The sequence below is a fragment of the Sporobolomyces koalae genome (assembly GCF_050403365.1).
Source record: "Sporobolomyces koalae JCM15063 DNA, S_koalae_JCM15063T_v1_ctg4, whole genome shotgun sequence".
Taxonomy (NCBI): domain Eukaryota; kingdom Fungi; phylum Basidiomycota; class Microbotryomycetes; order Sporidiobolales; family Sporidiobolaceae; genus Sporobolomyces; species Sporobolomyces koalae.
The window spans coordinates 82,786-107,746 of record NW_027481767.1 but is presented as its reverse complement, the minus strand read 5'-3'; the positions used below and the strand labels follow the sequence as shown (position 1 = coordinate 107,746).

General features: G+C 55.3%; 8 protein-coding genes across 8 annotated transcripts; 4 read left to right on the top strand and 4 right to left on the bottom strand.

Annotated features, from left to right (window-relative positions):
* Positions 1-3,406: 3,406 nt before the first annotated feature.
* On the top strand, positions 3,407-5,732 carry JCM15063_000223 (uncharacterized protein; the record flags this gene model as incomplete). Its single annotated transcript, XM_076676341.1, has 6 exons — positions 3,407-3,440; positions 3,498-3,564; positions 3,638-3,757; positions 3,822-4,632; positions 4,693-5,081; positions 5,153-5,732. 6 exons carry the CDS (start codon positions 3,407-3,409, stop codon positions 5,730-5,732), a joined length of 2,001 nt encoding a protein of 666 aa, XP_076536322.1.
* A 255-nt stretch (positions 5,733-5,987) lies between these two features.
* On the bottom strand, positions 5,988-8,880 carry JCM15063_000222 (START domain-containing protein; the record flags this gene model as incomplete). Its single annotated transcript, XM_076676340.1, has 8 exons — positions 5,988-6,155; positions 6,215-7,106; positions 7,163-7,262; positions 7,336-7,880; positions 7,944-8,150; positions 8,216-8,272; positions 8,346-8,683; positions 8,749-8,880. The coding sequence occupies 8 exons, from the start codon at positions 8,878-8,880 to the stop codon at positions 5,988-5,990; spliced, it is 2,439 nt and encodes an 812-aa protein (XP_076536321.1).
* A 455-nt stretch (positions 8,881-9,335) lies between these two features.
* Positions 9,336-10,310, top strand: JCM15063_000221 (uncharacterized protein; the record flags this gene model as incomplete). Its single annotated transcript, XM_076676339.1, has 3 exons — positions 9,336-9,862; positions 9,928-10,057; positions 10,149-10,310. 3 exons carry the CDS (start codon positions 9,336-9,338, stop codon positions 10,308-10,310), a joined length of 819 nt encoding a protein of 272 aa, XP_076536320.1.
* Positions 10,311-10,776: 466 nt separating this feature from the next.
* JCM15063_000220 (pyridoxal kinase) lies at positions 10,777-12,213 on the top strand (the record flags this gene model as incomplete). The annotated part of the gene is made up of 4 exons (XM_076676338.1): positions 10,777-10,840; positions 10,908-11,011; positions 11,209-11,301; positions 11,365-12,213. 4 exons carry the CDS (start codon positions 10,777-10,779, stop codon positions 12,211-12,213), a joined length of 1,110 nt encoding a protein of 369 aa, XP_076536319.1.
* Positions 12,214-12,710: 497 nt separating this feature from the next.
* Positions 12,711-13,442, top strand: JCM15063_000219 (uncharacterized protein; the record flags this gene model as incomplete). The annotated part of the gene is made up of 5 exons (XM_076676337.1): positions 12,711-12,846; positions 12,899-13,032; positions 13,144-13,213; positions 13,301-13,309; positions 13,387-13,442. 5 exons carry the CDS (start codon positions 12,711-12,713, stop codon positions 13,440-13,442), a joined length of 405 nt encoding a protein of 134 aa, XP_076536318.1.
* A 228-nt stretch (positions 13,443-13,670) lies between these two features.
* JCM15063_000218 (uncharacterized protein) lies at positions 13,671-16,968 on the bottom strand (the record flags this gene model as incomplete). Its single annotated transcript, XM_076676336.1, has 3 exons — positions 13,671-14,915; positions 14,972-15,325; positions 15,397-16,968. 3 exons carry the CDS (start codon positions 16,966-16,968, stop codon positions 13,671-13,673), a joined length of 3,171 nt encoding a protein of 1,056 aa, XP_076536317.1.
* Positions 16,969-17,490: 522 nt separating this feature from the next.
* RFC1 (replication factor C subunit 1) lies at positions 17,491-23,484 on the bottom strand (the record flags this gene model as incomplete). Its single annotated transcript, XM_076676335.1, has 22 exons — positions 17,491-17,802; positions 17,875-18,435; positions 18,494-18,625; positions 18,697-18,793; positions 18,860-18,951; positions 19,018-19,278; positions 19,362-19,406; positions 19,476-19,520; positions 20,104-20,265; positions 20,327-20,435; positions 20,515-20,669; positions 20,748-20,910; positions 20,982-21,083; positions 21,155-21,448; positions 21,504-21,641; positions 21,713-21,760; positions 21,831-22,039; positions 22,108-22,176; positions 22,237-22,423; positions 22,477-22,584; positions 22,642-22,884; positions 22,943-23,484. 22 exons carry the CDS (start codon positions 23,482-23,484, stop codon positions 17,491-17,493), a joined length of 4,074 nt encoding a protein of 1,357 aa, XP_076536316.1.
* An 844-nt stretch (positions 23,485-24,328) lies between these two features.
* Positions 24,329-24,918, bottom strand: JCM15063_000216 (EMI1 family protein; the record flags this gene model as incomplete). Its single annotated transcript, XM_076676334.1, has 3 exons — positions 24,329-24,365; positions 24,428-24,629; positions 24,714-24,918. The coding sequence occupies 3 exons, from the start codon at positions 24,916-24,918 to the stop codon at positions 24,329-24,331; spliced, it is 444 nt and encodes a 147-aa protein (XP_076536315.1).
* Between the last annotated feature and the right edge of the window lie 43 nt (positions 24,919-24,961).

Genomic DNA, 24,961 nt, shown 5'->3' with positions numbered 1-24,961 from the left:
TAAAATCGGGATCTCGCTTACTCTCGAAACATTGGAAAGCCAACGGGAACTCGAGATGATATACTTCAGGTAATTTGGAATGGCAATTGCAGGAAGGACTGATTCGTGCTGACACGTTGATGAGAAAGAATCTCCCGGGGTTAGAGTGAGTCCAATGTAGTGGATGATCGATACATCGGCTTAAAGTCCCCGGTGCAAGTCTGGTTAGACCACCGTAGAAGGCTGTATGGCGAGAGCCACGGATAGGGAAGGTGAATGTGAAGCTTGAAAGCGGGAAGGGGAGGGAGGAAGGTAGGGAGGGGCAGGAAGGGGTAGGGGGATAAGCGACAGTCAGACGCAGAAGCGGTCCGAGCGAGTCATACCCGAGCACCTGAGCATTGTGAGTCCAGAAGAGAAACGAGACAGGAGGGAAGGGACGGGAAGATGGGGGAGAAGAGAGAGGAAAAGGGAAAGGAAGGAGGAAGGGGATCGAACTCGCACCAGAAGCTTCGAGCATCACCTTTGCTGCCTGTCCACGAGACCTCAATGCGTGAAAAAAACCGCAACCTTTTATTCTTTCATTCTTCGCTCATGAACGCCTGCCTGCACCACTGTCCGTCCATCCAAAAATCCTCCAATTCTGAAACCGCTGATTCTCTCCGTTTCCGGTTTTCTCCTGATCTTGCTTTGACTTCGAGATAGTCGAACCGGGAATGTACAGCCGAGAGAGGTCGGGGGAATGTGAGAGATCGATGAAACTGGAGGTCGAACTGAGCCGAATAGGCGGGAAGAACACGAGGCGAGACTGAAAAGAAGGGGAGGAAACCGATCTTGCCGCAAGAAAGAGACAAACACTTCTGGTTGGAAGCGTTTATCGGTTCTACAAAGATGCAACACGATCGCTCAGCGCGTTCGAACATGAAAGTGGAGTTGAGAGGACCTACCTTGGTGAAACCGATGGCGTCGGAACGCTCACGGAAGCATTGACGGCAGATGTTGATACCTGTGTAGATACGGACGATCAGGGCTACGTTCTTGGCTGCGAGGCGAGAGAGCAAGGGAACGGGCAACGTACCGTACTTGCGGATCAAACCAGCTTGGTGCTGGCAGATACGGCTACACGCGAGCGGGAGCAAAGCATCGTGGATCAGTCAGCTGGCCCGTTCCAACAGTTCACGACACCTGGTAACGCGCGCGCTGTCCCGCGCCGCCGAAAACAGCAAAAATCACTCGATCCTCCCCTGCGCCTCACGCGTCTATCCGCCGTGCCCGCATCGGCCTGACCGACTAGCAACGGGAACTGTTGTGTCTGACTTACCAGCCGCGGGAGCCCTTTCCGTACTTGCGGGGGTGGGAGAACCAGATAGCCTCGTGAGTCATGACTGATACGGTAGGTTTAAAGGGGCGGAGAAAGTCGAAGGGAAGATATGGCTGTCGAATACAATGGGCAAGCGGGCGAAAGCGGCAATGCGAGAGGTGAGTAGGCGTATAGTCGGAGCGAGAGGCGAGTTTTGGGACGCGGCAGAGTGGGCGAGCGACGAATTCGGGCGCAGAGTTGACGGGATCGACACGGTCAGCTGGATACGAGCAGCATGCTAGCGGGCGCAAGCTACTCACACACTTCGCAAACGACTAGGGCTGAGACTCGAAGGGAAAAAAGGGCAGGCCGCGTTGTCGCCTATTTTTTTCGCGGGCGCAAACGAATATTTCCCACCACTGCTCGCTCTGCATCTCCTCTCCCTCTCGACCTGACATTTGAGAACATGACAGAAATAGCTCAGTGGATTCGCCTTCCTCGCCTCGCACAGTCTAGGTCGCGATATGAGATTGCGCCGTCGCCTGCCTGTATCGCCTATGTTGCGCGAATCATTCTGCTGCGTGCATCTTGTGGGCACAGATTGCAAACACGGACCAGATCTACAAAACAGGAAACTGCTGAAAGAGAGACACGCGACACTGCAATTGAGAAATCGCTCTTTCTTTGGTTCTATACTGATGGCAAGCAGTACTAGGGCAACATGACCCGGGTGATCGGAATGAATCGAGAATGCTCCGATGAACGGGCAAGAGTCTGTTATGTGCGTCAGTCAAGCAGCTATGATAGCACCCTTTTGAAAAGCTCGAGCTGGTACCCACTCGAAGGAGCCTCATGACCTCGCTCCACTCGCCCGCTCCCTTAACGCATCTTGTCCGACGCTAATATCGTGGTGATCGTCTTTGGTCGTGGTCTTGATCCAGCGGGTCCACTTGAGCTCTTCCGTCGAAATGCGAACCGCTAAATTCTTGTCAAACAGGTTCATGACCAGCAGGCTCGCCTCGGCGCTGAGCCGAGCGACTTGATGCATGGTCTGACTGTATCTGACAATGGTGGCATCGGTAAAGTCGAAAGATGAATTGTGCGAAGACCTGGCGATTTCGCGAAGGCGAATGACAAGCGCAAGGTCGAAAAGGCGCACAAGGCCTTGCTTGGCCTGCACTTCTGCACGCGCCCGAACCTCCGCGTTGCCTCTCCTTTGTGGGCGTGTATGCCAAGGTCTTCAATAGCATGAAAAGGCAAGGTAAAAGTTTCGAGCGATTCGACTTATCCGATGAGGTCGTAGCAAATGTCGATCAAGAGCAGAGGTACCCCGAAGGTCGGTAGCAAGAAAGCCGACGCACGACTGAACATTGTTCCGCTATGCGTGTTGATCGTTTTGGACTCATCTGCAGCGTTTCCTTGAGCGCAGGAGCATGTGAAGTTGAGCAGACTGGCGGCAGTGTTCGAGACGCTGATCGGATCTCTGCTGACGATGAGCGCACGACGAGCAGTGATGCTCGTCGTCCAGAGCAGATCGTGTCGTGAACGCAACGTTGTCATGCGAACCAAGGGCAGGACGCTCAAAGCTCAATGCGAGAAGTAGGGAGAGAAGCACAACGTCGCGGTGAGGCTAGATTGATTGGCTCAGGTGACTTCGCTGCGCTCGGCATGGCGAGACGCCAGAGGTGATGACGATCTTACTGCTGTCCGTTGAAGCGAAGTCACGAGAGAGCCTTCGTCTTGAAACGAATCCCGCGGACAAGCCAAGCGTTTGGGCTCGAGCAACCGGCATTGACGTCTTTCGGCACTGCTTTCATGATGACGGTCGCGGACAGCGCATTTGTCGGACGTGCGGCAACGCGACACTGCAGTGCTTGATGTGGGAGCCTCGAACCGTGTGAGCAGCATGCGACGGGGTTGCGCGACGAGCACTCCTTACAAAGCAGCACGCCAGTGGGACGAAAAGCGATCAATACTTGAGGCTGGTGGTCTTAAAGCGGTGCAGCGAATTGCTCGGAAGAAGTTGTTGTCGGCGTTGGCGACCCCCGCGCGTCGCGAGCGACGGAGCGACAACTGCGATCTCGACTCTCCCCACATCTGCTGCCAGGGATCGCAACCTCAGCAGTCGATATGAGCACTCCATCGGCTCAGCTGGATTTCCCTCGTGAGTGTCTACAGTGCGACCAGGGTTCCCAGCGCTGCCTGACCACGATCACGACAGTGTTGAAACTCGTCTCGGGTGCGCGGTCCACGTTTGGTCTACGACACCAGGATTATGCCCGATACAAGTGAGCGCTTCCTTCGACCTATTCGCCAGTACCAGTGCCGCAATTGCTGAGCCGATTCTGGTCGTGCGCCTAGATCTCACTGCGCCGCCAAAGTGCAGCATCTACGCAAGTCGACGGGCATGACGCAGACTGCTGGTCGCTCCAAGAAGTATCAGAAGAGAGACCTCACGCCGGAGAAGGTCTCTTCGGACAAGTGCGCTCGACAAGTTCTATCTGCCCCGGCGTGCAATGTCCTAAGTTTCCCTTGGTTCTCACAGGCACTTGCAGATCCTACTCTTCGACTCGGAGCGGTGCTGGGCCCAGGCGCAGCTCCTCAAAGCTGAACTTGGTGGTCCAGCTGCCTCGGCCGACGTCAGGCATCACTTTGCTAAACGGCTCTCGAAAGCCTCTTCGCACGCTCAGCATCTCGTCGAGCTCGTCGAACACCCATCGCTCTCGGCTCGACTTTCCGCGTTTCAATTGGGCCAAGTCCATGCTTACCACCACGTCCACGCTGGCGCCCTCGCATTCGAGCGCGGCAAACATCGCCACGGTCTTGAAACGCTTAGCATCGCCTACGAGATCCTCGACAAACTCGCTGCGACGGCGCCGACTGCAACTGACGAGGCGCTCGTCAGCGAGATGATGGACGACGTCGAGCCAATGCTGCGATTCTGCGCGTACAAACTCGGCAAGGACACTTCGCAAGGCATCGAAGTCATCGCGAAAGACGTGGCAAAAGACTTGGTCCCCTCTGCCATCAACGGCTGGAACGATCTACAGGCGCGTCTCGAACAGGAAGGAGCTCCTGAACAGCGCGAAGTGATCGAAGTGAGGTGGAGGGGCGAGATCGTGCCGGTTCGCAATGTCGAACTCGTTGATGTGGCCGGCAACGTACAAAAAGTATTGGCCAGTCTTGAGCGCGACGGGTCGTCTTCGCGAAAGGGTGGACAAGGTTCCGTAGGCAAGAGAAAGGCAAACGGCGACAGGGAGGTTTTCGGCGCCAAGCGGATGGGCACCTATGACAAGGCCCTCCTCGTGTTGAGCGAGGCGGAGCAGGTGGCGACCCAGCTCGTCGAGGATAACCGGGTACGTCTAGAATTGCACCTCTGTGCTCTCCTTGAAACTGATCTTCCTGTCGACCCGCAGATCGCCTTGTCGAAAGGACACTCAGCCCGGCTCGAAGCATCGGCTCGACCTCTCGCCTTGTTCCAATCTTACGTCCAGTACAATCTCCTCGCCGTTCGGGCCAAGCGCGACCTCCTCGTAATCGCGTCAGCCGTCGCCAAATTGGAAGCTCGCGAAGCTAAAGCCCTCAAAACGGAGGAGTCCTACATCGCTCGCACCGAGACGCGGGACTCTCGCGTCAGGCAAGAGAAGATACAGAGACTGCGCACAAAAGCCTTTCCGGGCAACGTCAAGGTATACGATACAGTACTGCTCAGCCTCGAAGGGATGCGCGATATCGAGGACGTGGCGCAAGATGACGAGTTGGCGACATTGGTCGAGGCTCGTATTGACTTTGTACAGGCTCAACGGTTCGCTTCTTCACCCGATTCGTCTCGTGACAACGACATCAGTTCTAACGTGCCAACTACTCTTTCTGTAGCTGTTCGTACGTGGCAAGAGCGTATGCTCTGGCGCGACAATTCCCTTCCGCACTCGCCCTCAATTCCCGCGCCAAGCTCTACTCGCGCCAGTCCCGGTCGACCGCGTCCTCACTCTCCCCAGATCTCGACTTCGCCCCTGAGGAAGAGGGACAAGGCGATCAGGATCATGTCTTCGATAGCCTACCTCTAGACGAATCGTCTTTCGATGCGCTCGATCGTCAACTCGAGGCAGAGCACGATCAGATCGGACGGGACTGGTTCGATGCGACTGGGGGCAAGGTCGAAGCAGGACAACAAGACGCAATCCCGCTTGCCGAACTCTCCCTGTCTGACAAGAAATCGTCCCAGACCAGTCAACAACCCAAGTTCTACGATATCGCATATAGCTACGTTGTCGCGTTCGACATGGACGCGATCGCGCAGAAAGCCGGACTGCGATCGGAACATGTCGAGCAGACGGACGCGACAGACGTTGTGGCATCCGTGTCCGACGCTGCCATCGAGGAGACGGAGCCGCAGGAACAACAGTCGACTCCGAGTAAGCGTGGATGGGGTTTCGGTTTGTTTGGCAGGCGGTAGCCGTGCTTTGTTGATGATCCTGAAAATTGAATGGCGCTGTCCGCCTTTGAGACGTGGCAACGAGCTGCCAGGGATCCTTGCGAACGATACAGTAGACCGTGTCATACGTTGTCAATGTGCTGAAAAGCGCAGGTTGGGCACATAGGAGCATTACATTTCGATAAAGGCTACAAGACAAAGCTTTGAAGTTTGGCACAAATGGGTGACAGATCAAGACAAACACGGTCGTAGAGCACATGGAGTGATTTGGGACAATCAGGCAAGCTTGCCCCAGACGTAAGCGCCTAGCACGAGAGCAATCATGACGAGAACCTGTTGTTGAGTAAAGTAGAGATCTTGCGTGATGATCAAGCACGCGTTTGAGGGCACCGAGCCTGGAGATGCTTTCACGGCCGAAGTGTTCGATGGCTCCATCTCGCGAGTCTGCCGGCAAAGATATCAGCAAAATGCAGACCTTGACAAGCGCAGGATATTGAGCTTACCACTTTTGATGCTCCAGAATCGCTGGCGGTGCCAGTTGGCGGCGTGTCCTTTGACTTGGTAGCTGCGAGACCAGCGGCAGCAGCTCCAGCAGCCACGCCTCCACCGATTGCACCAATTGCGGCGGCCTCACGCTTCTGGTCGGAGCTGACTGGGTCGTCTGTAGGCTTGCGCTGAACGGGCTTCTTCCTCATCGCTCCGGGTTCTCCCTTGACGGTCTTGTCCAGGAACTCGCCTCCGACGTAGACGTCCTCCGAGCCATCTCCATCTGCCCGCGAAAGGATCAGGCGTGCTCCCTGGTCTCCGGTCTGCTTGATCTTCTCGGTCCAACAAATCTCGACCATCGTGCCATCAACCGTTTCGACCTTGGCGATATCTCCGGCATCTGCTGGCTCGAGTACGAGGTTGATGCCTCGAGGGTACATCTTTTCGCTCCAGCTCAACCAGCACTTTTGCTTGCCGTCTTTCATAGTGCCTTTGCCTTCGCCACCGATGACGAAAGTCACCTTGCCCTTGGCGAAGTCGTCCCCAGGTGCGGTGTCTCGGATGAGCTCAGCAGGGCCGTTACCCCATCGGAGGAAATGAGGAGCGAATCCGTTCGCATCGATGAAGCGAGCGACGTTGAGTGGAGCGCGGGCAAGTTCCGTGCTCAGGATCTTTTGCGTGGCGAATCCGAGCTTTTGCCCACCGACATCTCGTTGAGCGATATGGGTGATTCGCACGCCGCGAGAGGAAGGCGTGAGCAAGAAGCCAGTGAAGTCGGTCTTGGCAGACGACGAGCCCTTCGGACCTCGCTCAGAGTTGCGCGTCGAGCGAGAGACAAGTAAAATCGGGCCGTTCGAGTCAGCTGGGTCATCGCGATCGATACCTTGCGCGACTGTGTAGTGGAAAGGCCTGGCGAGAGAAGAATCAGCATGAAGAACGAGGAACCGTAGGGACCCTGCGCTCACTTGATGGACGGGAAAATTCCTTTCTGAGATTCGACGTATAGACCTTGGTCATAACCGTTGTGAAGCTCGACACGATCGATGCCGGCGAGACGCGGATCCCCTGCAGCCAAAACGAAAGGTTGGAACTCTGTCAGCTGCGACGTCTCGGGACCAAGATAGACGGGACAGCGCACATAGGATTCTCGCCATCGAGCTTGTGATAGTGGCCAAGGCTTGTTCAGTTGTAACACCGCCTCCTACGTCGGCTTCTCCTTTGACAATAGGTACCTCGCCTTCGCCGCGCATCTTCATGACTATCTTCGTTCCGGTAGGGTCATTGGCGACGGTCCACCCTTGTCCTCCGGCAGAGTCGAGAGTGGCGCGGAAGAGCTTGATCGCTGTCTGAATCTCCTCAAAGGAGGCAGCATCCCGCACGAGCTCGACATGCGAGGGGAGCCCGACAGCTCCTGATCCGCTCGAGACGGTTGTCGCAGCGGTCGAGGCACCACTGCGGGTCGAACGCTTTGAAGACACCGAATCGCGGCGTCGGAGGGAGCTGCCGGACGACGTCGCCGACGGCACAAGGACAGATGGCGTCGGTTCAGGGTCGACGGGCATCATGGGAGGTGCCCCGTGAGAGTGAAGATAGCTTGCGATACGGGAGATGCAGGTCGGGCGCCGGGCGAGGTACTTGGTCGCGGCAAACGAGGGCATGAACGTCTTGACGTTGACATGCAGACTGTCGTCGAGCGCGTCTGTGAGCCTCGGGCCCGCGCTTTCGCTTCAAGGTGGGTCTACTCACTAATAGGAGATCCTGGTGCCACCCGAAGTAGGCTCGAGAACCCAACCGTTCAAGGCGATACTGGCGCGAACTCGACCAGCGACTCGGGGGACCTTAGGTGTGACGACGGACGTGGTGGCAAAGCAGATGACGCCAGTTGGCGATCCCTGCACTTTCTCAACAAGGGAGAGATCGCGTGTGGACGATCCGGCAATGCCTTTCATGCACCTGCAAAACGGTCAAAGACGTTCAGCTACCGAAAGTGGAGACGAGACGACGAAATGGCCACACACATGTAAGTGAGCGACGAATCTTCCGAGAGGTTCTCGACGAGTGAGCCTTCTTTGTACCTGCAGTGGTGGACCGCACGGGTCAGCTTTCCGGTGTTTGCGGACCAGAGGAATCACAAGAAGCGTAAAGTACCATTCGTCCCAAAGCTTCCTCGTGCCGACGACACCAAAGACGGCCGATGGAGCAAAGCCGTCCACGTCGAGGACACTCTTGAAGACAGGGGCATAAAATCCTTTGTTGCCCTTGCCTGCGCTGACGTACGACTTGTCCTTGCTGACGTATACCTGAGTGCCACTCTTCTTGTGCGTGAGCGCTTTCTTCCAGGAGCTGTCAGGCGCCGAATGCAAATCTTGGAGTTTTGACATGGCGCGGGCTGCCGAGGTCAAGTACGACTCGACACTGAAGGCCGATGAATCGCTCATAGCGGAAGGCCGGCGTCCAAGGTCATCAAACCCGTCGGAATCGTTCGCCTGGCGCGCGGTCATTCGGAAATAAGAATACAGCTCATGCGCTCGGGGGTTTGCGCTGAACTTACCGGGGACGAGACGGACGCGTCATCGTCGTAGTCGTCGTTGCCGAATTGCGAGTCGTAGTCGTATTCGGACTTGGTAGACTTGCTAGACTTGATCGAGAGGGCGCGAGAAGCGCGACGAAGCTTGGACGCCATGGTCGGAAGGATGATCACACAGCGAGAGGCTTTAGGTGTGGTCCAGCAAGATAAGCAAAGAGTATCAGGGTCTGCGGCCTATACAGGCAGATGGCAATGACAGAGGGAAGACGCCGGGAAAGTGGGGGTACAAGGTGAGGAGCTTCGAGTGGGTCAACGAGGCTGCAAGACCAGAAGCGCTGGAGCGTCAGCGTTTGCTGTCCCCAGCTTTTAAGCGTGCTAGCGACTGACCGTGGAGAATGGACGAAGTGTGAGAGAAAGAGGAGACAGTCGTAATGACCAATTCGGAATTGGAGGGGCACGGCGAGATTCGAATTTTGTCGCCGGTCTGACATCTCTTCGCACAATTCCGGCCCCACATCGGCGCGACTTGCATCGCGATAGAACTCGCAGAGCCGTGCTTTGAATCGAACGCAGGGGCTGAGAGCTGTGCGCTGTCGATGATGGACTGCAACATGGTAGCCGAGTCGCGACAGGCAACAACCGATATCGAATGTCCTCTGTACCCTGCCACACTTGCGCCCGACGCGTACTACCAAGGCAAGCCAGTCATCAACACTATGAGCGTCTGGTCCGCGGTGCCTCGGCTGATGTATCAGCTTGAAGCAGGGTTGACGGAGCGGATCAAAGAGAACCTGCTGCCCGTGTTCGCGCCGCTGTTATCCCTGCCGACAACTCGATCAGTCCTCGAGATCGCATCTGGAGAAGGGTCTCACTCGCTCGTGTACTCGCGAGCGTTCCCCGATGTAACATTTCAGCCGACAGAATGCGACAAGTTCAACATTAAGCGCATCGACCGCACTTGTCAGGAAGTCGCGCACGCACGGCGAAGCGCGCAACGAGGCGGAGTGCGACAAGCGCTGGAGCTTGATGTAGCGCGCGAGGACAGTTGGCAGCGTTTCGTTGAGACGCTTGCAGCCGAGCCGGGAGAACAGCAATTCGACCTGATCATAGGTCACAACTTTCTCCATATGATCCCTTTGTGAGCGACGGTCTGAATGTCTCTCGGCTTGCCTCGCGCTAACTGACGAGCGAGATAACAAACAGTCCACAGGGGGCAGAGCGCATTTTCAGAAATCTCCTGAAGCTCGCACTGATCGAACCCAAGCACGGCCAGGCAGCTTTTTACGGCCCGTTCAAGCACGATAGAGGATTCTTCTCTCAAGCTGACGAGGAGGTACGCTAGTCGGATGCGCCCTGTCTTCTGTCGTTTGAATCGGCGCACCGAGCTGAACCTTCATGTGGTTCGTCTCCCTACCGCTCGGCAGTTTGATAGGGAGATCAGCTCGCGGCCATCATCTCACGTCCTTGGTCTGCGGAGTATCCAAGCAATTGCGCGTATAGCCGCCGATGCAGGTTGGGAGCTCGCGCGGGAGATCCCGATGCCAAGGGGTAACTGGGTTTTGCTCTTCAAGGTCAAAAGTGTGTAGCTACCGCCAGCGCTCGATCTCCCACAGCATCAGAGTACCGCACCAAATATTCCCCGTCCTGTCCAAACGGGCATGGATGACAAGTTTAGGAGTTTCTCCTGATTTTTCCACTGTATTTGTCTGTCGATGTATCCGCTGGTATGCGGCGCGCAAATCACGCATGAGTTCTGCTCGAACGTAAAGCGGGCAGTGCTGCACGAGAGATGCAAGGACTGACGGTGGAGTCAAGCCTTTGCAATTATGCGCCGCGCGCCGCGAAACTCCGCCTGGTGCGGAGTTGGCCCGAATGATGTACCCTGCACCTACCTGCACAACTCACCACTCGCCTCTTCACTTGCTCAGTCCTTCTGCAGCTTCTGACGCCACAGTACGAGGCCCCTCTAGGACTACGTCGACGGGTCAGGCTTGACGACGATAACTATATCTCAACGCAACCTTGCTCTCCCAAGCTCCGTAACTCAGGAAGATGGACTTTGCGCCTATCAAAAGGGTGCTTTCGATACAGTCACACGTGGTCACCGGCTATGTCGGTGAGCTGGAGCATTACATCGCGCTGATCAGAGCTGCGGGCTGATTCACCCTGTCGAACGCCGGTAGGTAACAAGGCAGCTACGTTTCCTCTGCAGCTCTTGGGCTGGGAAGTCGATGCGGCGATGACCGTAGCATTTTCGAATCATACGTACGCACTCATCTTTCACTTGGTGACCGTTTTGGCTTGCTAATCCTCCTCACCATGTAACCCTCTCTACTCAACTCTATCCCGATATTCACGACGCAAACCGATCACCGTGACTCATTGCTGCTCCCGCTCAATTTACCTAATCTTGCTTCCCGCTTTGAGCGGCAATCATCAGCGGTAAGTCCGCTATCGCTTTCCATGATAATATTAGGGACTCAGCGAGCTGATACGTCAACCATCATAGGCTATGGGCGATGGGGCGGATCCAAATTCGATGCGGCTCATCTGGAAGATATTTTCTCCGCGCTCGACGTAAGTTTTGAAGGTCCGTTCTTGCTTTGAAACGACAAGCGCTGACCCGCTTCGTATTGTCAGGCGAATGGTCTGCTGCGACAATCGCATCTCCTGACTGGCTATGTACCCGGAGCCGACGCTCTCAAGGTGGTGACTCGAACGGTCGATCGGCTAAGAGCTGTCAACCCCCGGCTCATCTACGTACTCGATCCGGTTATGGGCGACGACGGTCGCATCTACGTATCGGAATCGGTCATCCCTCTGTACAAATCGCTGCTACCAAAGGCGACGTGCGCCACGCCAAACTATTTCGAGGCCGAACTTTTGACAGACGTCCGCATACTCGACGCGCGATCACTCAAGCTTGCCCTGCGTACCTTCCACGAACGGTATCAGATTCCAAACATCATCATCTCGGCTGTTTCCCTCCCGGTCCACGAGCTCGTCAAGCTCGGCTTCACCAACCTGCCCGAGCTCCCTGCGTCTTCCTCGACGGGACGAATGCTCGTCTGCACCGGGTCAACTATCACCTCCCGTCCCGGTGTGCCAATTGCCACCACTTCTTTTGGCATTGCGTTCCCGGAGCTTGCGGAGCACTACGAGGGCGTCGGAGATACTTTCTCGTCGCTGGTCCTCGGACGTTTCCCTTCACTGGACCCCACTTCACCTGAAGCTTATTCGGATCACCCCATCTCTCCACTCGCGCACACCGTCGAGCTCGCCATCGCGTCCCTGCAAGGCGTCTTGGCAAAGACGAGGGCTCACGCGCTACACCTCGCGAAAGGGAGGAGCGACTGGATCGTGCCGCACGAAGGCGAGAGTGCCGAGGAGAGGGTGAGGAGGCTCCGGATGGTTGAGTTGCGGCTGGTGCAGAGCCAGAAAGAACTGCTCGAGCCGCAGGTCGAGCATCGGGCGGTCAAGTTTGACTAGAGTCTGTAGACTGAAGTGGTCGTACCAAAGAGGCATGACAAAAACGACATAGATTGTTGTACACTCAACTCCCGCAGGGAAGCCTGTCCGACGTCCGTCAATATGGCAGAAAACCGAGCGGTTCAGCCATCATCTGGCTCAACGGCTTGATTAGCTACTTCATAAAACTCTTGTCAAACATCACTATCACTTGTGATCGTCGCCTGTAAGTTCGTGAGGCATATTGTTCGCGGACGGCCAACCTACGCGACCGGATAAAAATGATAGTCACGTGATCTGGCGGGAACGAGACGTTTTTTGCCGGCGTCGCCGAATAATTCCTGGGGCAGCGTTCGGATACAGCGTCTTCATACAGTCAGACGATTCCTGTTGCGAAGAGGGGCGGTCAACCGGTCAAACGCGGGAGATAAACTTTTTTTGATCCATGTCGGATCAATCCTAGATCTCGGAATCCCTTCAGCGCTTTCTCACGACCAACTGGCACGACAGCATCACGCATGGATTCTACTACGACTGCTCCGAACCAGATTGGATCGCTCGTGTTCTGCTCTCGATGCGGCAATCTGCTCGACCTGCCCGGCGATGAAGATCACCTGGCTTGCGATGCCTGCGGGCAAGTAGAAGACGCCACGGGTACGCAGGCTTCTGAAGTGATTTGCCAGCGGATAGCTTGCTGAATCACCAGGTGGAAGGGATGCAGCATACGAGGGCAAGGTGATCACCACCAAGTCTAACCCAGCCGCCTTTCCTTCATCTCTTCGACAGCTGAAGACGAGTCTGGTAAAGAATCGGGGTGATGTCGAGAAAAAGAAAGTATACGTGAGTGCTGGCTATTCCATTGGGAACTTGCGCTGTCTAGACTCAGACGAACTGAATGATTCTGCTGCGCCCGCTTCCGTCCTGTTCCCTACATCTCTTCTATCTCGACAGGTCGACGAGACTTGCGAGAAATGTGGTGCCAAACAAATGAGTGTCAAGACCATGCAGCTGCGGTCAGCCGGTACGTCTCGACATCGTTTGATTGAACGGAAAGGGTGCTTCGCGCTGACCGTCTTTCTACTGAATGTCCGATATGGACCCTGAACAGACGAGGGAGGTACGTTCGATGCTCTCCTGTTTCATCGTACTCAGCAAGTATTGACTGACGACATAATGCATGTGTCCCAAAAACAGCGACCGTTTTCTACTCATGCGACAAGTGTGGCTTCCAAACCCGACTCAACAACTAGACAGACAGTACCTATCTATCAGTTTACTTCCGATACATGTTGTAATCACTACTCGCAGGGCTCTCCCGCCAACACGCAACCGAGAAGATAGAGAGAAACAACACGCTTTTACATCTATGACATAGACCTCAAGGAAACGGACTCGTCGCGATGCAGCCATGTTGTAGCCGGAGAAGGCGGCTTGGGGGTATGAGAATCACGATAGACTATCTGAGCATGTCCGCTTCTTCATTCGCTGCCCACAATGTTCTCCAGCCCGCGTTGCCCTCGTTTGATTCCTTCGAGTACGCACTCGACGACACAGACATACTGCCTGTAGTTCGCAACCATGCTCATGCGCTGTTCCCTCAAGCAATTGACGCCGGCAAAAATCGGGTCGGCTTGAAGCAACGGCGGTGTAGGATCTTCAGATAGCGGCACCGCCAGAACACCGTCGGATGATGGTTTCTCGCCATTGGGCGATGCGGTCGATGATCGTGTCGAATTTTCGCGACTAGTAGCTTGCTGAGATGTCGGCGCTGGCGATCCTTGAGTTGAGTCGAGAGAGGAGAGCGAGAAATGCGCCGACAGAGAAGATGTCTCTGGATCGCTTGAGCGGCTGACCATCGAGGGTCTTGTTGACATTGGCGCAGTCGATAGTGGTGGCGACACGTCGACGTCCATGGGTGCGGGATCGGAGTTCCTCTGCCCGTTTCGCATCGCCTTCCGCAGTGTGTCGAGCAGTGAACTGACCATGATGTAAACGCCGGTGCGTCCGACTCCTGCTGAACAATGTGCAAGGATCGGCGGTTCTGTTCCGCCGTGCTCCTCGATCTTCCAGCAAATCTCGGCCATGTACTCAGCCTGTGCCCTGTCGACTTCGTCGATGAGCGAGACAAGCTCAGCTGGATCGGCCGGAATATCGAAGTCAGGCCAAGCGCGGTACTGGATGTGGCGGATCTTGCGAGGGGGCGAATCCATTTGGCCAGAGTCGAAACCACGACCTCCTAGCCGTTGGACAGTCAACAAGCGCCGCACAGTCTGGTCCGTTGAAGTCGCCGTTCTGGAATCGCTCTCTTGCTTTCGTTGCATGGCGATGTTGGCGTCGGCCGGGGCGAAGAATCCGCTCGAGCTCGCACCCCCGCCAAAGAGCATTCCTCCACCTGAACTCTCCTCCTTTCTCCATTGTGCTTCTTCATCTTTATGTGCCTCGTCTCCCTCGACCTCCACGCGCCAGTCCTTCTGTCCTCCTTCTGGGGTAATCCAGTATCTTCCGCACTTGTCCCGTCCTCCCTCGTTCAGGTTTGTCAGCATAATGATCACTCCCACCTTCTCCTGTTCGCAGAGTTGCCAGAAGTCGGAGTACGTCGTAGGCAAAGGACCTTGCGATGCAATGAATCGTTTGCTTGAGGGAGGGAGGTAGAGATGAGAGGCATTGATATAATCAGTCGCGTTTGGCGAATGGTCAACCAATTTGACCCGGCGATGCTCGTACTGGTTATCGGCGTGTCAGCGAAGACTCGTGGTGAAGATGGAAGAACACGACGTACCGGGAAGATATTCTTGAACCTGTTCAGTGCGCCCAGTTCAACCCCAGCACTGATCCCAAACTTCTTCCACATCCTCGTCTCCGGGCTCTCTGATCCTGCCTTGAGACCGTCTGCAGGGCGCGCAGTGTCGTCAATGGAAGTGTGTCGAGCGTGCCATCTGAACGTTCCTTCAAGCCGCTCGCGCTCGGCAACTTCGAGCTCGTAATACTGGCGAGCAAGTTTGTCCGCACGCGAGGAAGGCGACAGCTGCAGAAGCTCTTGAAGAAAGGGAGGAAGCGATGCGAATAGGTGATCGGGGACATCGGGTAGTTGGACCGGAGCCAGATTGGCAAGGGAACGGTCGAGCGAGAGGGCCTGTTTGCCAAAATCCGCGAGGTCCATGAGCAGAGTGCCTTGACTTCAGCTGAGAGAGGAGAGGAACTCACTTCGCTGTTTTGTCTGATATTATCGAAGAAGGGATTCGTGCTCATCTTCATGACAGCCTGTGCGCTTCGACCACTCTCGTATGCTTCTGCCGCCAGACTCGAGTTGCTTTCGTCCTCGAGCGCATGCTCTGATTTGGGATAGACCGATCCGGATTCAGTCGGGGCCTCTCGAGGATCGTAGCTACTTTTGCGCCGTTTGCCCAAGTTGGGACGCCTCGACGAAGAACTGCCGTCGGAAGAAGGCGATGTCACGCCGGCGTTGTTTGGTGGAGCGGAAAGACCGGAATGCACGAATGCCGAAGTAGACGCCTGCTGGAACGCGGCGATAGGGAGATCCCGGACTTGCAGCACCGGACGACCATGCTTCTTTGACATCGGAGGTTGATTCAGGTTGAACACGGGTTCGGACGACTCGGCTGCCGATGCAATGCTGGGCGAGGAAGTCGTTGAACCGCGAGGTGAGCCTGATCCGGAATGGAACAGTTTTGCATGTTCCGCTTGAGATAGGCCCTTGGCCTGGGTCTTGATCGCGTACCAGCCTCCTTTGACCCAACCGAGCTTGCCTTTGAAGCCTGCGCGTTCGAACTTGGCCAACAAGGATACCACGCCAGACGAAGCCTCGCTCAACGAGGTTGATTCGGCATCGATCGCTACGATGGTCTCGCAATCGGGCCATGCGGCGAATACGTCTTGCTCGTGCTCGGGCAACCCATCCTGGACACGGTCAACGCCAAACCCTGGTCGCCGAAGAAGTGTTGAAGGGACGCAGACGTTAATCGAGTAGGCCAATCTTTGAGCGAGGTAAGCTGTGTGCGTGCGGAGATCAAGGACGAGAAGGGACCCGGCCGCAGAAGTCGAGGCAAAAGAAGTCTGGGAATAGGAGAAGAGCGTCGTCGGCAACATTGCGGTATACCGGCTCGCTGCAGCCATTCCTGCGGATGCGACGGTCGAGCTGGAGGCGGAAGCGGAGTTTTGCGAGCGGATCGACGGTCGGGGGGCTAAGCGACGGGCTGCCGGGGTAGGCAACGAGAATTGAAAGCTCGTCGAAGCTGAAGGAATGCTATTATTCGGGGCTGAGTTGGCGAGATCGAAGGGGTTCCGCTCGTCTTTGTCGGTCGCAGGGGGTATGAATGGAGAATGGGCAGGAGCGTGGAGAGGAGTCGGCGGGATATCGTGCGCAGCGGCGAATCCACCGAGTCGGTTGAATTTGGCACTAAAGGCATTTGAACTCGGACTCAGTGCGGATAAAGGCGATGCCGCAATTGTCCAGGATCTTGTGGGATCGGGATTGTCACTGGTCTCGCGGTGTGCAGCGTTCGATGCTTGGGGAAGATGAAACAACTTGGACGCATCACCGAAGAAGCCAGCGCTGTTGTGATCGCCTCCATGCGAACTGTCGAACTTGGTACCGCCCGACCGTGGTGGAGTCGTGTCGATGCCGGAACCATGGGGGTCAGCTGGCTGAGAGCCAAAGTAGGAAGCCTGTTCGACGCCGGGGCTCAAGATCGGACGAGGCGAGGGCTGTGAGCGCGCGAGAGCTCCCTCGGAAGCTAAGATGGGTGGGCTGAGCATGATTGCGAGCTCCAGTGGCGATCCTGAGTTGCGAGGGGCGATGTGGGTCGTCCTGAAGTGGTCGTCGAGCGAGATCCGACGCAGATGGTTCGTGTGGGCGATCGCGTGTGTGTCGACGAGTCTGCAGTTGTCGAGATTGCTCTGCGTTCTCAACAGAGCATCTCCTGCGTGTGTGTCGGAAGGAGCAAATGAGCGAGCAGTGGCGCGAGGGGGCAACTGCCTGCAACCCGAGGCGTCATCGGGTGCCTCATTCGCAATTTCCGCTCGTCTACTGTTCTCTTTCGGCTCGTTCACAAGCTGGAGAGGCGCCTACAGCACATAACTCTTTTGCAATAGTGAGACATTCCATACACTAGAAAATGGCAGCAGATCTCAGACCGGTCATCAGGCATAGAGCGATTGGTATAAGTACTCTTTGAGCCGGCGAGGGCGGGCGTATGCAAACGCCAGCAAGGGTTCGCGAAACCATTCCCCTTGAGAGCGACTCATGATCGAACGACCTGGCGCAAGGTCGCAATGCGCTCAGTACAGGCGCCGAAGCTCCTCGCTCCATTCTTCGGGACTCTTTCCCTTCTGCTTTGGCGGTCTCTTGAACCGCACGCATACGCCCGCCTCCGCGTTGCGAAATACGATCTGCTCGAGCTTGTCGTAGCGCGACTCGATGCCGAGTCGACTGATGAAATCACGTGCCGCAGGCTGGAACACCTTTTCGGAGAAGTCGCTTTCGAATGACGAGTTGGACGATTCCCGGCCGCAGCGATGGAAATTGCCGAGCGTCAGCCGGCGCAGGTTCGGGAACAGGTGCAAGAGCGATTGCAACTCTTCGGCGGTCAGCTGTTCCAGTCCAGCTATGTGATCAGTCTGTGCATGCGGTCAAGCTGAGCTGGAACGAGTCGCTAGACTTACCCGTTCGCTGAGCTCTGGCAGCTCGTTCTCGTTCGTATCTTTGAACCCCCCGTGGCCTTCTTCTCGCCGCGATGCGGTTTCCGGAGCATCGGAATCTTCCTCGTCTGAAAATCCGCCAATAGCCTGCTCTGCTAGTTCGCCTTCGAGCTCCGGGACTGCGAGGATGATCGAAACGTCTTCGACGGAAATGACCGGCGAGATGTCGTCCCAATTCAGCGGAAGGCGATCATCATTCCTCATAGACGGTACGTCCAGAAAGGCCATGGTCCGAAAGTTCGGAGCCTGGAGGAGAGAAAGAACTGAAGGCAAGATCGTACACCACTCAGTCTTGTAACTTGTCAGGGGATTGAAGCCTTGCAGTGTGAGCGTTTCGAGTGGGTGCTTGGTGATGTTCTTGTACCACGATGCCTTTCTGATCGTCTCGGGGAGCTTGTCGGGCAAATCAGTTCTGCCCCAGCCCGAGTATGCCGCAAAATGCAGCCGCTTAGCACGATGCATGAGCGTGTCGACGAAGCCCTCCAGCAGATCGTCCTCTTCATCAATGTCAGGATGCACAAGAAACTACATGCGCGAAGTTTCAGTTGACGCTCTCGGGTCGCGGAGGACGGGAAGTGCTCACCTTGACATCGTTGATCGTTGAAGGTCCTCGGAACGCCCGGTAATCTCCCCAATCGCCAATCGAGATGTTTGTCAGTTTGAGGTGCTGAGTAAAGGAAAAGTGCCTGTCTTCAGCTTGCTCCCAGAACGGAATCTAATGTGCATGACAGGTGCAAGAACAGTAAGCGAGAGAGCGATATATCGTCTTAACGGAGTTTAGCGGACTTCGAGCGCTTTCAGATTCGGGAGCAATTTGAGCGCATCCGTGAATGATTTGCGCAATGTACACAGGCCTTCATAATCGTGGAGCTCGTCGTCGGGGCTGCAGTATCTCGAGACTCTGAACATGAGCCGCTGTACGAACCAGGATCCGACAGGAGCGACTCACATGCGTTGCGGCAGGAAAGCGAGAATCAGATATCTCAGGTTCCTCAAGGTCGGTAGGAAGAAGGGCGAGGCGTCGTTATAGCAGTGAGATACCTGGGAACGTAGGGCGATCAGAGAGGGCAACTCAGCCTACGCCATTCGGATGAATATGGTACACACTTCCCAGTAAACCTCTTGCACGGTATCTTGCACCGATCGCTCAGCTTTGAAAAGCTGTATTGTATTTGTCCGACGGCCGCGATCTTGGAAGGTGAGAGTGCGCGTGACGTAGGGGCGGAACAAGATCGCGAATCTTCTGCAAGTTGCTGCCAGAGCTCGCAACTCTTGCCGGCCGATTCGAGTGTAGCGGGATGGGAGGGTATAGTGGCCCATCTCGAATGGAATTGGCGGGTTAAAATGCTCAGCGATCAACAAGAGGATCTGCAAGGGAAGAATAGCCAGAGTATCCGTTAACAAACGAAACTCCGACTACCTCGCGCATCCTGACGAGGGATCTGCCTAACCTCATCCGGTAGATTCAGGATCATCGGACTGTGATCATCGACAATCTGACAGAGTCAGCTCATTCGCGAGCTGGGCCCAACGCATGTGGTCATTCCGAAGTTCTGATCACTGACCGTCCCGATGTTCGGCCTTGCAGACGACGTCCAAGGTGCCTCCAGCTGGCCACGATTCAAACCCGATCAGGAAAGCGCTGCAGCGTAGGAGAAGCACGGAGAAGACTGACATCGTGACTGCGGTTTCGTCCATCGCGTCGTGTGAGCCATTTGAGCCCATGGATTGTTGATCGTGCTCGTGCACAATCCGAGACAGTATCGATTGGAGCAGCAGGTGAGATGCGGGCGAGGCCGGGCAAAGGCGAGTTGGCTGTTGAGGTCGCCCTTCGGCGGGCCCCTCGAGAATCTCGGCCGCGTCGAGGGTATTGAATAATAATATTGATTGAGGGGAATCGCCGACGCATCAACACGCGACATTTTTCGCACGATGTGTTGCAAGCAGTGCAGGCACTTCTGGTCCATTACAGTGTACTCATGACTTGGCTGCAAGCGATCCGGATACGCAGAGGTGATCATCTTGATTCATCCGGAAATCCAGCCGCAATATCGGAACCCCCATACCCAAACGCAGGTCGTCTGGGTCAAGCAGCAGCACAAGCTCGTCTTGCGCATTATCGTCTTCGTGTCCAGGCAAGACGAAGCCCGAACGCGAGACAAGCGAGATTTACTCCTTCTTTTTTCTACCAACCGCTGCCTTGGGCTTTGCCTTTGCCTTGCTGGCAGCTGTCGCAGTCTTCTTTGCCGGCTTCGTCTTGCTCTTGATGAGCTTGTCCTTTGACATTGAGGTGGCTGAATCATCCGAATCGATTTCGTCCTCGGCTTCTTCCTCGGCAAGATCGTCCTCATCGATCTATAGCCACGAATGCGAACATTCTCAGCATCATCTCGCGTACGTAACGAAGATGACCTACAAATGCATCCTCATTGTCGGGAACTTCTCCGCCCGAGCCGAGTTTCTTTGCTTTCGCCTTGCCACCGTCAGATTTGTAAAAGGGAATCGGGTGGTCTGATGCGTTATACCTGAGCACCAAGAGTGATCAATCATTCAATCCTTCGCTCGCGCGGCGCGAAACGTGGTCCGTTTCGAGAATTGACTTACTTGCGTGTGAAAGCGGACTTGGTGGCTGTTGGAATCGCTTTGAGAACTTCGTCTTGCGTGAATCCCTCGCCGATACCCAGCTCGATTATAGCGTCCCAGTCTTCCTTCGAAAGATAGTAGGTGTCCATGAGCTCGATAACCTCGGGTATCGCCTCCTACACGGGGAGAACATCAATATCTGCGGTCGGTCACAAACAGCTTCAGCCGTTTGGGCGGGACGCAAGACTGCTTACAGCTCCTCGATCTTGCAGCGGGGTGACAAGACGAGGAAAGAGCGTCGGAAGATAGCTCTGCCTGATTTCTCTTCGATCGCCAGACACCTTCAACCTCATACGGATTTGGATCTCCCCCAGGAGACGTCCAAGCTTGCCCTGCGTGGAATTCTTGCCGAACCAGCTGTGCACAGAGGCGAACATTCGCCGGATCAGGCGCTGCAACACGATCGATAAGACAGGTGCATCGCTCACGCAGGGAAATTCAGTTGCGCGCCAGAGCCGTAGCAGTACGAGGCTGGTCTGACACACGACATCATGCCATGCAGCGGCATCAAAGACCACTGTTGCTGAGTTCTGTGTTGTTCGAATACGGCTGTGTGAGCGCGAAATGCATCGGCTTGAATGTGAGGGACGGCAATGCTGACCCATGTATCATGGAGTCGACAAGATCGCCGTCGGAGATTGCCTCGGCTGCTTTCGTGACGAGGTCGAGGTTCGTCAAGGCGAGATCGGGGCCAGCTGCGGCGCTAGCGCGAGAGAATCGACCTTTGAGGTAATTCTCCTGCACGAAAAGAGGCATCATGGCATGGTCGTGGAAGTAGACGTCAAGTTTGTCATTGAGTGTCATGCCCGAGACAGCCGAGCCGGCTTGCGGTCCAAAGATTTTCGAGTAGAGAGTCCAGGGCGTTTGGATTGTGTTCTTCTCGTTCATTTTCGACCTGCATAATGGCATTTAGCTGCGTTCAATAGGGAACTGAAGGCAAAATCCCGCACAAGTGCTTGCTCTGATCATAATCGAGCGCTTTCGCGCCGAGTTTATATGTCGCAAGCATGTTGACAATCTGTCGAATATCCGACTGAGATCCCTGCACGAGCTGGTCGACCACTTTTCCGTCGATCTTCAGTCCCTCCCTAAGGTGAGTCGAGCGTTAGAGTTGTCAGTGCGGCCATTCTGCGCGCCGAATAAAAGCGGGCGAGCTCACTTGAAAGCGATTGACATGATCCTCGATCGGATCTCGTTGGCGCTTGGCCTGCAAACGGTTCGCCAATAGCGTACGAGAGTCAGTGAATGTCCAGTCGAAACAGATAGAAATATTTCACCTCTTGAAGCTCATCTGAAAGCACGTGTTCATCAGCGGCTTCATTTTGGCGCTCGACTTGTCGTTGCAAATGGCGATGATGGGCACTTTGGTTTTCTTGATCACGGCGTTCAGGGCGCCCACTCCCCCTCGATCTCCGGCTGACATCCCATCGACCTCGTCCATAATGATGATTGACTTGTGATTGATCCCCAAACCGGCCGAATCGGGCTGCGAAGGTTTGGGTTCGGTCAGCCATATTAGTCTGGACGAGTGAATACAATATGATGTAAGCTCACGGAGCTTGTGCTGGTGGGCTTCAAGAATCCGGAGAGTGTCGTGTCCGTAATTTTGCTGGCAAATGCGGACTAGGCAAGAAGGCACTGTCAGCAATCGACCTCCTACTTGGTCACCTGAAACGGCCTCACTTCGAGTAGCTTCTTGCTCCTCGTATCACTCGCATTCAGCTCAAGAACGTCATATCCTTGCATATTGGCGACCAAATGCGCAGCGGTCGTCTTGCCAATTCCCGGCGGCCCAGATATCAGGACGCATCTGAACGTCCCCATGGCATCGGGACCCGGTTTCTTGAATCCACAAGCGACAGATTTCGGCCTAGTGGGAGCGATTCAGCGTCTGACGCACTGTTTGGAGGGCTCAGCACGTACCAGAGCTCCAACCATTTTCCAAGCTTCTCAACCATACCTTTGTTTCCGCAGATCTCGGTCAGCTTACGTGGGGCGTATTTGGTGGTCCACAGCTGTGTCAAATGCTCTCTATATGGGCCCGTAGCGTTAGCGAGCTTGGAGGCTCTAGAGCCTATATGTGCTTACGGTGCGTCTTTCGTGAGAGCCATGTCTTTCGACATTGCCTTAATCTTCTCTTCCTCCTTCTGCTTTGCCTCTTTCACCTTTGGGTCGTCGTCTTTGCTCTTGTTCGTCCCGATCATCCGGAGGAAATCGTCCTCGGTCAGTGTCTTGATCTTGTGCTTTGCGATGACTTCGAGTTTCTTGGGACCGGCGTCGGATCCCAGAACGACGTAGGAGGTTCTTGAAGAAGGGGCGGTCGTGACGCGACTGAATGGTACGAATTTGTAAGTAATGCTTCAGAGCCCGCTAGAAAGCCAGCGCTGACCCTCCATAGCGCTTTGCCAAGTCGATCGCATCCTCACGCGAAAGGCTTTCGAGCTCTCCGGTAAAGACAAATGTGAGTCCGGCTAAGCAGTTCTCTTCTCCTACCGGGATGTCCTTGCTGCCCGGGTTGGCAGGTCCGGCGCGAGGCTTGAATTGCCATTTCGGTTTTTCGTCGCCGCCCATTTCTTTCTTGACATCGTCCTTCTTGGCCTTCTTTGCCGGCGGCAGTTTCGCTTTCTCTGAATCTGTTGTCTTCTTGGCTGTCTTGGGTTTATTTCCCTCGTCTGCTGACGAACCGCTGTCATTCGCTCCCTTCTTGGCTTTCGCTGCTGCCGTTGAGGCTGACTTCTTCGCTGCAGCCGTCGCTTTGGCCTTGGGCTTTACATCCTCCTCTTCTGACGATGAAGACATCTCGACGGCCGCTCGCTTCTTCACGACTGGTTTCGGTTTCGATTTGGATTTCGATAGGGAGGCCGCTGGCTTCTTTTCCGAGAGAACCTCGATCTCCGAATCTGAATCGCTATCGGGGATCTTGGGTGCCATGATAGATGATGAAACGCGGTGGGACTGTCGAGAATATCGGGCCCGTACCGGTCGGGTATGGCGAGAACAAAAGCCGCTCACTTCAAGCGTTGTCGTTGCCCGGAACCTTCTGCGCTACTGTGCGAGGTGGTGTTGGATGCTCGCGTTCAGAAGTTACACGACAGCGATCGTCGAGGAGAGATGGTTCGTCCAGATGTTGACCGCACTGGCAATTCGTGGTATCGATCGCGCGTGCCAGGAGTTCCGGATGCGTTCGGGTAGAGACTACCGATGCGATCTATAGCGGATCAAGTGCGCAGGTGCGACTCAGGAGTCGGTGCCGACAGCGCGTGTTCGTAAATGACGATTAGGTCTGATTTGTAGATCGCGCAGCGGCAAACGCGTCGCTAAATATTCGAATTTCGTATCCCGGCACAATTATATGTACTGTACTGTAGATAGCAGAGGCTATGTAATGTACATGTTACGCAGCTCAACGAATACTCCTCTCTCGCCGACTTCACATGATACCGGTGAAATCGATCCGACCACGGTGGTCCTTTTTAAGTACGCTGGACTAATCGGACCTTCGAGACGGTATGTAAAGGTAGACTGATGTTGCATGCGTAGTATGCTTTTCATAACTTCGCTGGACTTTCCAGTAACCAATTACAGCCACCTGAGGGCCTCCTCCCTAAAGAGAGTATTGCGTGCGGTATGTAAGAGACTGCACGAGAAAGGGATGCGCAACCTGCGGCGCGGGAGACCTGTCCTTCGTCGCGCCTGCGGATCGAGCGCTACCGGTTCGGATTCGTCACTGACACCTCGAGACTTGGGTCAGGGCTGCAAACTTGCGAGCTCTTATTCAAACTTTGTCTTCTGAGGGTTCTGTATAGACGTTTCTGCGAAATTGGGAAGGAAGGATCAGTCCAGCTCCGAGATCGGATGACTTCCGCAGGCTCACGGTTTCGCGTCCCATACGTCTTCGCTACTCCGACCGAGTCGTCTTTGTGCCCACCACTCCGCTCTCCGGCGGATCCATACCTCCTCCTTCTTGTCCTCGCTGAGACCTTTGATCGACATGCAAAACTTGAAATCTTCAAACTTCGGAGAGCAGTCCCTGGGAGTTCCATGGCGATAGACCGATTTGACTTGGCTTGCTAGGGCTGTCACGCAGTAGAGTATAGAGGGCAAAAGACGCTTGTGAGCGCTAGCAGGCTGGAAACCAACCACGGCGAGGGCGTACGCACAATAACACAGCAGAAAGTTGTCGAACAGGGTCAGGCACGATGGCATACCTCCTTCCATAGCCACGGACCGCTGCTGTATCGGCAGCTCCTGTTGCACCAGCGAATCGAATGTCCGTCGAGGAGGTCCAGGTTCCGGCTGCTCTACGTGATGATCCGCCTCCGAGGCTGTCGCCGGCAATGGTTGCTTTTGGCCGAATCCGAACATTGTTAACTCTGTCGAGCTGCAAAAGAGGTGAAACTGGAACGGG